The sequence below is a fragment of the Culex quinquefasciatus genome, chromosome 3, assembly GCF_015732765.1.
Source record: "Culex quinquefasciatus strain JHB chromosome 3, VPISU_Cqui_1.0_pri_paternal, whole genome shotgun sequence".
NCBI lineage: Eukaryota > Metazoa > Arthropoda > Insecta > Diptera > Culicidae > Culex > Culex quinquefasciatus.
In genome coordinates, this window is record NC_051863.1 from 4,227,404 (window position 1) to 4,239,527 (window position 12,124).

At 35.3% G+C, this 12,124-nt stretch overlaps 3 protein-coding genes across 3 annotated transcripts; 2 read left to right on the top strand and 1 right to left on the bottom strand.

The window, feature by feature from the left end:
• Positions 1–968: 968 nt before the first annotated feature.
• Positions 969–2,352, top strand: LOC119770775. Its single transcript, XM_038266254.1, has 4 exons — positions 969–1,958; positions 2,013–2,084; positions 2,142–2,231; positions 2,287–2,352. The coding sequence occupies exons 1-4, from the start codon at positions 969–971 to the stop codon at positions 2,350–2,352; spliced, it is 1,218 nt and encodes a 405-aa protein (XP_038122182.1).
• A 4,061-nt stretch (positions 2,353–6,413) lies between these two features.
• LOC119770776 (putative gustatory receptor 28b) lies at positions 6,414–7,265 on the top strand. The gene is made up of 4 exons (XM_038266255.1): positions 6,414–6,872; positions 6,925–6,996; positions 7,054–7,143; positions 7,196–7,265. Exons 1-4 carry the CDS (start codon positions 6,414–6,416, stop codon positions 7,256–7,258), a joined length of 684 nt encoding a protein of 227 aa, XP_038122183.1. The 3' UTR covers positions 7,259–7,265.
• A 3,582-nt stretch (positions 7,266–10,847) lies between these two features.
• Positions 10,848–12,124, bottom strand: LOC6044725. The gene is made up of 2 exons (XM_001862154.2): positions 11,963–12,124; positions 10,848–11,900 (listed from the first exon to the last, which is right to left on the bottom strand). Exons 1-2 carry the CDS (start codon positions 12,009–12,011, stop codon positions 11,485–11,487), a joined length of 465 nt encoding a protein of 154 aa, XP_001862189.1. The 5' UTR covers positions 12,012–12,124; the 3' UTR covers positions 10,848–11,484.

Below are 12,124 nucleotides of genomic sequence, written 5' to 3' on the forward strand. Positions count from 1 at the left end.
TATCAAAATGCTATTTTTCCTAGATCAGTAGTGTCCCTACCAATGACATGCACCTATTACAAAGTATGATTTAACTTTTGATTGTTTTTATTGAGAGCTTTTAAAAAACTTTGTTCAAGTGGGGCAAGTGTACCATATGGATTTTTAGTATGGAAAAAAATACGAATTGCTGCAACAACATATTTTATAGGGAAATAAATACATGAAAGTACTTAAAAACTGATAAACAATTGTTAAAAAAGTTGTCCATACAAAATATAGTGATATTATGAAAATTTACTATTTATCATCCGAGGAATATTTTTTTTCGTTAAAACGATAAAATTTTTATTAAAATATTATTATTCAATCTAAAAATGGAAGAAACCTTTCAAATACATTCTAATCTGATGTATCTAAGTGATAACAGTTCAATTGTTAGTAAATTAACATGTTTTTCATGCATTGTTCCTCTTGCCCCAACGGGTTGTTCGTCTTGCCCCACTAGTTGAGTAGAAAATATAGAAAATCAAAAATTTTAAAATCAATTTTTTACATTAAAAAACAGGATTTTTTAAAAACTAGTTCTAACAAAGTCTTAGTCAAGACCTAGAATAAGATGATTATAATAAAATCCGACAGATTTTTAAACTTTTGAATAGGTTATAACGAGCATTTCCTTAGCTTGTTACACTTGCCCCACTTTCCCCTACCAATGTTTCACAAAGTTTTCGAGCAGACAACAATTTTTTTTGCGTTTGTTTTATATTAAATTTCTTATAACAAGATTTCCAATTTTCCAAACGTTAGATAAAACTAATGGCGTGTAAATGTCAAAATAAGAAAAGTTATGCTGACTATTTGGTGGGTTGAAAGTCGTGGGGGAGTTACACACTATCAATTATGAACGTCGACCTTTGACGAAATATCAATTTGGTGAATTCTGGCTGGAAACCTCCATCTGATTATTATCCACTAAGTCTCGTACCATGAACCGCCGGTTCACGACCATTCAATTCAAAGTCACGTATCAAGTATTTATTTGCATCCTTAAAATTTTCGGCCTGTTTCCTTTCGGTTACAACTGTGTTGAAAGGCGTTATTTTGAGAGTAAAGTACTGTATGCGTATAGTGGAATTTTGCTGGGAATTTACATCTATTTCGTGGGAAGCTTCAAATGGAACATCGTCAAGAACATGAGCATGGAAAGTTCGCAGTACAATATTTTTTTGATGGCTTCGGCACTAGTACTAGTATATGTTGGAGTTGTCGTTACGAGTTTAGTAGCGTTGTTTTTTTCGAGTAACTTTTTGGTTTTATTCAACGATTTGCGACGACTCTGGTACAAGATGAAAGTGTTAAGTACGATTCCGTCTATCCTGGATAGAAAACTTCTCACTAGATTCTTCGTCAAAATCTTCATCATAGATGGTGGCTACTTTCTAGGGATTGCGTACGCAAACTCACGACAACTATTTGGCCATGCCGACGTAAATGAGCAAACCGTGCTCTACGACACTTTGTACAACCTGCACAACTTTGCTGCCAATGCCACATTTACCAACCTTTTTGTAGCAATAAGCTATCTTGGGGCCCATTACTATCGCTTGATCAACGTTAGAATTCGAAACGTCCACCAAAAGCTTGAAAAAGTATCGAACGACAACACCGCCAAAAAACGATTAGTTTTCAGTCGAATCGCGAGAGAACTTCATCAACTAGCCCAATGGCACGGTCAAGTCAACCAGCTGATCCTCAGCTTCATGGACCTCCACGGCGCGTCCCTTTCGGCGATGGTTTTGAAAAATTTTATGATCCTCCTGGGGTCACTTTTTGGCGCTTACGTCACCACGGTCGTGCAACTTTCGATGGGTTTACCTGTGCAGGGTGGCCTCGTTGCCTTCCACCTGCTGATGGTTTCGTTCTACTTCGTGCAGTACTACTACCTGGTGGCGAGTGCTGCCATTTTTACGAAAAGGGTAACTTTGGGGTGTTTTGCGAGTGAAAATTGTATAAATCTAAAATTATTTCAGGCTGAAAAGAGTGGTACAATTTTGGATAGCTTAGCAAGGATCGATGAATCCGGTGGACACTTGGAAGATTTGGTAAGTTTTGTTAGACTTGCATTTGAAAAAAAGATGCCTAATTTGCCTAATTTTTAGATCGCGACATTTTCTCTAGAGCTACTGCATCGCAACAATAAAATTGAAAACAATGGAATGTTTATCGTAGACTATTCGTTGATTTACGCAGTAAGTTTATCAATTCAACCATAGTGGCAAACCTCTCTAAAATCTATCGTTTCAGGCATTGGCCAGCATTCTGGGCTATTTGATCATTGCTGTACAGTTTCAAATAACGGACGTGACTTAAACTTTTTTGTTGTTTTTATTGTAAAAAATACTTTAAAATGCAGTTTCTGTTTAAAAATGTATTTTAACAAAATAAATAATAAAACATCTTTAGTAAACAAGCTGCGAGCTATTTATTTTGTGTTTTATAGAACTATGTAACATAGGTTCGAATGCACCCTCTAGCTTTGCTATGGGAAATCTGATTAATCTTTATTTCTAATCAGAAAATATGATTAATTACGCTGTACTATATCATCATCACAACGATTTTCCACATAGTGTCACTACTCAATAAATTATGCACAAGTTATCCCTCGGCAGTCCAACATCTATTTCTCAAATTGATTTTATCATCGTGTAGTGTATAACTGTATACAATGATTCCTAAATTCGTATTAATTTATAGATTTGTTTTTTTTCAATTTCTAGGTGATTCTGCCTAAGGGAGAAAAACTATGTTTTGCAAACATTTTACATTTTAAAATAAAATATGAAGTAATGTTTAAACGCAGGTTTTTATAATTTCGCTTTTGAGAATTTCTCTTAAAAAGTGATTTTATAATAAAAAAAAATTAATGCATAAATAGTTTGTCTTTACAAATCTTGCGAAAATGCGAAAAACTATCAAATAATTAGAAATGTGTATTTTGGAAAAAATCTAGAAAACATCATGCAAAAAAGTAATGGAGCACATCAGAATCTAGAGCATGAACTTGGAATTTTTGTCCTCGTTTGTAGCTCTAAAACGGAATCTTTGAAAAAAATTCATTGATATTTTTTCCAATGAAAATCCTATACATTCTTTTGTAATAAAGACAAAAAATTAAAAAGTTTTATTTGAACAAAAATTACAATTCCGAAGTGCTGACGTTTTTTTTGAAAAAAGCACGGTTTTTAAAAACGTTTTAAACACAGCCCAAAAAAAATCTTTTTTATTATGAAAAAAAAAAATTGTACAAAAAAGCGCAAACATTTGTTTTGATATAAAAAGTAGCAGTAAGGCTAGTACAAATTTAATGTAATTTTTATTGCAATGCGGTTTTGATCAAAGTCAAGAGAAAGGGGAGCAAAAATACAAAATTACAAAAATTACAAAAATTTTATGCCTTATTTTCGATATTTGGAAACAAAAAATATTTTTCGCTTCATTAGAACTATGTTTATGTAAAAATTCTGCGCAATATCAATGAATTTATGAAATTATTTTTTCTCAAATTTTAACGTTTTTCAGCGATCTGTAGTCCATATTTTTTTCATTTAAAAAATTAATAGTCTTTATTTGATTAAAGATGCATAAAAAAAGCACCTAATTATTTTTGTGACAAAATTGGTTTTGCTTCCTCATTCTTTGGAGAATTTTAAGGGAAGGGAAATATTATTTCCAATGACCTAATGACCTAATGACAAAAAAGAAAGATCGAAAAAATTCCTATGATTTGCCCTATTTAATGAACATACGGTTGATTTAGCTAAAGAATGTTCAAAAAATTAAAAATGATGGAGTTGGAAGATTTTTTAATTGAGCCAAACAATCCAATAGACTCAAAATGTTATGTCTGAAATTTGGAAATTAATTGATCCAATCACATTAGTCATAAAGAAAGTACTTGAAAAGCCAGATGAAAAATGGATAATACTTGTCCCAGGAAATATGTGAAAAGCAGGAGAAAGATTAAACAAGTTCCTCTGAATTTATGGAAAAGCAAATGAGTGAGCGATTGGAGGTGGTAGAATAGCTCTTGTACAAAAAACATTAACCCTCTAACGGCTAATTTTTTTTTAATCTCCGCCACTAGATATCAAAAAACGGACCTAAGATTCGAGATCAGGAACAAAAGATTATGATTTATGATTTCAATCAAAATCAAAATCAAACCATCCACATTAACGAACCCCGGGTCTTTTGTGGTCTCTATTGCAAGTTTCTGCTCGAACCTAAGAGTCCGAAGGCTTGAATGGGGAGAGCACCCAAACCTCTTTCTACTCCAAGGAACCTTCCACCCCAGTGTTTGAACTGACGACCTTCGGATTGCGAGTCCAACCGCCGTCAGCGATTCCACCGGAGTAGGCTTGGTTTGATGTGTTGTTTGTACTTATGGCATGGAGAGAACTCCTACACCTGGAATGACTTAACGGCCTAACAACCAAGGCCGGGACCGACATTTTACTTCCTCATCCGATGGAAGGTTGCAGCAGATGGGAATCGAACCCAGAATCATCCGCTTACAAAGCGGACAGCGTAACCATTCGGCCACGCACTGCCACATGATTTGATTTTTGATTTATGATTTATGATTTATGATTTATGATTTATGATTTATGATTTATGATTTATGATTTATGATTTATGATTTATGATTTATGATTTATGATTTATGATTTATGATTTATGATTTATGATTTATGATTTATGATTTATGATTTATGATTTATGATTTATGATTTATGATTTATGATTTATGATTTATGATTTATGATTTATGATTTATGATTTATGATTTATGATTTATGATTTATGATTTATGATTTATGATTTATGATTTATGATTTATGATTTATGATTTATGATTTATGATTTATGATTTATGATTTATGATTTATGATTTATGATTTATGATTTATGATTTATGATTTATGATTTATGATTTATGATTTATGATTTATGATTTATGATTTATGATTTATGTTTTATGATTTATGATTTATGATTTATGATTTATGATTTATGATTTATGATTTATGATTTATGATTTATGATTTATGATTTATGATTTATAATTTATGATTTATGATTTATGATTTATGATTTATGATTTATGATTTATGATTTATGATTTATGATTTATGATTTATGATTTATGATTTATGATTTATGATTTATGATTTATGATTTATGATTTATGATTTATGATTTATTATTTATTATTTATGATTTATGATTTATGATTTATGATTTATGATTTATGATTTATGATTTATGATTTATGATTTATGATTATGATTTATGATTTATGATTTATGATTTATGATTTATGATTTATGATTTATGATTTATGATTTATGATTTATGATTTATGATTTATGATTTATGATTTATGATTTATGATTTATGATTTATGATTTATGATTTATGATTTATGATTTATGATTTATGATTTATGATTTATGATTTATGATTTATGATTTATGATTTATGATTTATGATTTATGATTTATGATTTATGATTTATGATTTATGATTTACATTTTTATAAACAATGACAAAGTCACATAAAACAAGTCAAACTTCCACCTATGACATTTTCTAAAATTAAAAAAATTCTTCTTTCCAATGCTTTTAGGTTGAAAAATTGATTTTTGGCGAATTTTTAGATCGAAGCCCACCTAGAGAAAAGGTTTGGGGAACAAAAGATGCCTAAAATGAAAATGGAGTCAGTGAGGGTTACGTAGAATAAGCTGTTGACATCGTTTACCAAGATGTTCTTGTTTATGTACCGCGATAAGGCGGTTATCAGTAAATAGCCAGAATCAGTTTTTAATTACATCGAGTTGGGATACCTTCTTCATTCGTCCACGATGAGTCAAATCGCTGCATTGCAACTCGAAGCAACTTTTCGAGCATTTGTTAACATTTTCCGTATTTTTGGACTGTTTCCATTCTATTACAATAGCGTTGAGCGACGATTCTATGCTTGCAACATATCGTTGGCCTACAGCGTCTTCTATTCGGCGGGATACATTTATTTCTTCGCGAGAATAAAATGGCTTATATTCGTTCACCTCAGCTCCGATCAATCGCAGTACAACAGGTTCTTGATTACGGCGGCGTTAATGACGATGTACGCTGGCGTTGTTACGACAAACTTGGTGGCCATTTTGTATCGACGTCGATTTTTGAGATTGTTCAACGGTTTGATGCAGCTCTGGTATCGAATTAGGGCGGATGCAAACTTTAAGCTGGACCGGAAATTGCTTTCAAATTTTTTGTTTAAAATATTCGTCGTCGACTTGGGATGTTGTGTGGCGATTTCAATTTACGGTATTTCAAGTGGAGTTGCCGTGAGTGTTCCGTACGATACGATGTACCACGTGTTCAACTTTCTGGTCAATGCCACCTTCACGAACCTGTTCGTGGTCGTCAGCTACCTTGGGGCGCATTACTATCGCCTGATAAACGTGAGAATTTCCGCTGCGTATCGTAAAATTGAGGAAGTATCCACTAAAAACGTCGTACGAAAGCGATTGGTTTGCAGCAGACTCGTCCGTGAGCTTCACCAGCTGGCGCAATGGCACGGCGTGCTTAACCAACTGATTCACGAATTCACGGATCTTCACAGTGCCTCGCTGGCAGTTATGATACTGAAAAACTTTGTCATCATGGTTGGGGCCCTGTTTGGGGCCTACGTTTGCACCGTGGTTGAAGTTCTGTTGGGGTTGGCGCCTGTTTTCAACCTGTTTGCGTTCCACATGCTGATGGCGTTTTTCTTCTTCATGCAGTTTTACTACCTGGTGACAAGTGCTGCCAAACTGACGAGAAGGGTAATTGAAGTTATTTACCTTTGAAATATTTAAAAAATTTACTTTATTACAGGCAGAGAAGACATCAGCCATTTTAGGGGATCTTACAAGCATAGATGAGTCAGATGAGCGATTAGAAAACATGGTACTTAAAAATCAAGCAAATTGACGGAACAATTACTATTGTTTCGTTTTTTTTCAGATCGAGACGTTTTCCCTGCAGTTGATGCATCGAAATCATAAAATTCAAAACAAGGGAATGTTTGATATCGATTACTCGTTGATGTATGCGGTAAGATGATCTATTCTGGTACTATTCCTGTAATTTTAGTTGATTGTTTTAGGCACTGGCAACCATGATGAACTATTTGATCATAGCGGTACAATTCCAAATAACCACTGCGTAGCACAGCAATAAAGTCGTCACAATTTGGACATTCGCGCGAAAGCCTGTAATTTGTGCCATTCAAGCATGTTCTATCGAATCTAATAAAACAGAACAAAACAATCATTTCCCCCAAATTTCCACCTACTAATTCAAGATGGAACCACGTTTATCTGCTCTCCTCAAAGTTACTCTTACTTGCTTCATTTACATCCTTCAAATCAACGGATTTTTCCCATATTTTTTCCACAAATCCGATAGAATCCTGTACCACTCAAATATTTGCATCCTGTACAGCATGATTTACCTCCCCGCCTACGCCTACTTCATCGGACGAAGCAATCTGGCAACACTGGCAAACCTAATAAGTTTCAAGTATGACCACAACGCCCTGCTGCTCGGAGCTTCGGTTTTCAGCGCCTACTTTCAAGTTTTCGCCATGAGCTTCGAAGTGTGGATCAAGCGAGAAGAGTTTCGCCTGCTGTTCAACCAACTTCTACGCCTGTGGAGCGATTTACGCAAGAATGACGTATCCACCTCATTCGACAGAAAACTGCTGCTTAAATTCTGCTACAAACTGTTCGCTGTTGATGGAGTCACAATATTTTTGGTAGCCGTTTACTATTCAGCCAGGGATGATTACAAACTCGTTGAAACTATTAGTCGAGTTAGTCCGTTCGTGACCAGTTCTGCCATGTCGAACTTTTTCATTTCGATTGGCTATTTGGGAGCACACTATCATCGGCTTGTCAACGATCGAATTGGGCGTATTAATTGTAAAGTGGCAAAAATTGACCAAAATAGTTACTTTTGGCGACTGCAACCAGAAAAGAAACGGCAAACAATCGAAAAACTTTCAGGAGAATTTCGACAAATAGTAAATTTACACGGTAAAATAAATCGCCTAATCATGAGGTTTATGGAGATCCACAGCGCAACACTGGTCATTATGGCTGCGAAGAATTTCATTCTGATTATTACCGGACTGTTTGGGATATACGGAAGTACCCTGGCGCTAATATCGAGAAATATGCGACCTCAGTTGGGCAGCTGTGCGTTCTACTCGATTTTGACACTGTTTGCTGCGGTTGAATTTTACTTTTGGGTTGGAAGTGCAGCCATTTTTACAAAAAGGGTAAGGCAAAACACATTTTAGATAGCAAATTTAAATTTGACAATTTTGATTTTCAAGGCGGAGAAAACTGGCGCGATTATTGAGGATTTTGCTGCTGACGAATCTGTTGCATTGGATGAATTGGTAAGTTGAGTTTTAGAACATATTGCTTTATAGTTATCAAATTTTACAAATCCATACAGATGAAATCAATCAGTTTGGAGTTGTTGCACACTGACCATAACATTGAGGCTCTAGGATTTTTTCGCGTTGATTTTTCACTACTTTTTGCGGTAAGTATTTATTTTGTCAGTTGTTATACCTACATATTTTTTTTTGGATTCACAATGATTGTGTCTGTTGCAGGCCCTTGGAACTATGATCAACTACCTCATCGTTGCTGTACAGTTCCAGATTACGAGAGGTTCTAAAAATCAGGCTTAATAAATTATTAATATTGTTGAAATTTCTATTAACTTAATAAATTAAATGGATTACTATTTTTTTTACAACCAGAGGTCCAATCTTCAATGTCTTTTAGACAATTTAATAGCTCTGAACTATTCAAAAATATTTTTTTCAGAAATGGTCACTATTTCTAAAAATGGAAAAACTGCAAATATTTTGCTGAAATCTAATGTTCAGTGGCTCTTCAAAACGGGGCCCTTTATCAAAAAATCTGTTAAGTACTTAAGCTGTTAAAGGCAAAATTACATGAAATTGAAAGCTCAAAAATATTTACGAGTCTAAAAAATCAAGTCTGCATTTATAAATTTCCAAAAACCACAAAAAGCCTATTTTTTTACTTTTTCGGCAAGGCCGTGTAACGCTCCATACATTTTTTTAAAATAAAATTGTAAGGAAATCTTGCTACGTTCGGGGAGGGGGTGCGAGGTCCAAAAATCTTTTTTTTTTCAGTTACGTAATAAAGAACGCTCCCTATTAAAAACGAAGCGAAACGGAAGAAACACAAAAAAATTGCAATCGACGAGATTCAAACGCAGCACCCACAGTAAGGACTGGTGTCTTAGCCCGCTCGGCCATCAGACTGAAGCACGGTGTATTTTTTCGAGACCTTAATGATAAAAAATCGGTATGTCTGATATTTGGCACCGTGAAAGAAGGGCTCTTTCCCAACATTTTTTTAAAAGATTATTTTTCGATTTTATAGGATATTTGCTCAAAAAAGTCACAGAAAATCGGTGCATTCATGTTGATATAACTCAAATTGCTTATGAATATGTTTTGAGAGCTCTAACCAACTATATTTGACCAGTATTTGACCTCCACAAAAAAAATCGAGCCAAATTTACCAGATTTCTAGCTTTCTTTGAAATTTCCCCTAAATCCAAGCTGGAAACCCCGATACGACAGAAAATATATCTTTTTTTTTGTACAATTAATCATGAAAATTTAGCAACACATTGCCCGGATACGAATTTGAGCAATAAACAATGCAAAACATAGATCATTTAATTAATAAGCTGTTTATTACTCAATAGGTCCCGAGAAATATGTTTTTAATCCTCTGACACATTACACCACAACATTTAAAAACATTTTAGAATCAATCACATTATAGAGAACAGTTTTCTGAACAAATTCCATAAAAAAGTATCAGTTTTGGTTCAATATTAGCAGAGATATGCCCGATTTCCTAAAATAAATAGTGACTTACTCCAAAATTTCTAGATTTAATTCCCTTTCACATGATCTGCATCGCCTACTTAGTTTTTTAATGGATGTTATAGAATAATTTTCATGAATTTCGTTAAACTTTATTACAATTTGTATGTTTCAATAAAATATTATCATAATAAAAATTATCAGAGAAGGCAGTGCAGTTCATGTGAAATGGAATTAAATCTAGAAATTTTGGAGAAAGCTTGACATTTCGGTCAAGTAGGTTTCCCATACTGATGGGCTACATATTTCAGGGTGTAATAATACATAAAATTTCATTAAATAATGAAACATTTATTTTACACCCAGGCCTTTTACATGCAGCTGTATTACTACTTTTTTATGTCGCGTGGGTTGTATCTTAAAATGAGGTAACAAAGAAAATAAGGTAAGCAAATAATTCAAATATTAAAAAACAGATCAACAAAGATTTGTTTTTGTCGTAAAATTAATATATTATTTGTTTAGTGTTTGACTTTCGGGAGTCCAACGAACTTTCTCGTTCCATACATCAGAGTTCGATTGTTCGCCACAATGACTTGTTGTCAAAAGCCAGCCCTTTTTTTGTTCGTCACCCGCCATAATGGGCACACTGTCCACCCAAAAAAATAAATAGGCTGTCCATTTTTTCGAAAACATAATAAATTATGCAAACGACGACAACCGATTAATAAAGGAAGGACCCCCCCATTCCCATCCCTGTAGGAGGGGAAAGGCAGCACCATGACATCATAGCGACACATAGAAAAAATTGAAAGAGGGAGCTCTGTCGCGTTCCAGCACGGAATAATAATGAGACGGTCGTGACCAGGTCTTCGTCTAAAAAATCCATTTTATTGTTGTTGTTCACCGATGGAGGTTGATTGCAAGCAGGAAATTTTGAAGTTTGTTTTTTTTCTTCTCTTTTTCTTTTCTGATTGGTTAAATCGATTGCTTTGCCGGTTGTAATATCTATGTACTAACCACACTGGGGAGGAAAAAATGTTCAACATTTTATTGTGCGTTGTCCGCTTTTGCGTACAAAGTCTCGGTTTTTGGTATATCCTGCGATGGCGTCATTGTCTGTGGGTTCTTTTTTGGGGGGGTTCGAGGAGAGCAGGACGCGCTAGCCTTTTTATGGTTTCGATGGGGAGATGCGACGTATCGATTTTCCATAAAAACGAGCTCCTCCCGAGTTGGGATCTGCTTGCGATGTGAGATGAGAAGGGTGATGGAGGTTGACGCCACACGTTAAAGCACTGTTTTCCTTACATACTAGTCGTTTGAACTTTTAGTTCCTCTGAGAAGGCCAACACACACTGATGAAGCTGATCTAATCGAAACTGGCGGTTCCGGGTCCTATCGACCCGGATGTTGGAGGTTTTTCAGGGTGATGACACTGGTAAATAGAAATAAACTTGCACGCACACACTGAAGCGTATAGAGATGAGAATCGTCTCCAGGCAGCATCCTTAATTAAGATGGTAGGCCAGCATGGTGACCACGGTGAGTCCGAGCAGCTTGAAGCTCAACCCGAAGCGTTCACCGGAGTTGCATCCGTCCTCGGTGCACTGGCTGCAGAACGACTCCTTGGTGTTGCTCGAGCTGAACTTGCCGTCGCAAACGTTGAGCGAGCTGTAGATGCAGCCCTTGATGATGGTCGACGTTTCCGAGTTGTTCTCCTCGTACTTGAGGTGGTAGCACTTGTAATCACCGGACGGGATGCTGATGGTGCTGGGTTTGACTGCAAACAGCAGTGCGGTCGAGGCCACCGCGGTCGTTATTCCGCACTCGGTGATCTCCGGCATCTTCTCCTTGTCCTTTTGCTCCGCCTTGGCGCCATTCTTCTCCACCTCGACACCCTGCATACACTTTAGGGCGGTAATAGCTGGTACAAAAAAAAATACTTTTATTATTTATTCAAATTTACAATTTATTGAAAAAACTCACATTGGAAGCCAATTGTGGCCAGAATAACTCCAACAATGAATACTTTCATCTTGAATCGTTTATTTCCTTCTTCTCCAAAAAAATCTCTCAAACTGCGAAATACACCTTTTCCAGCCAACGGTCGGATCACAAGTGACCCCTCGTCAACGCCGTCGTAGAGGC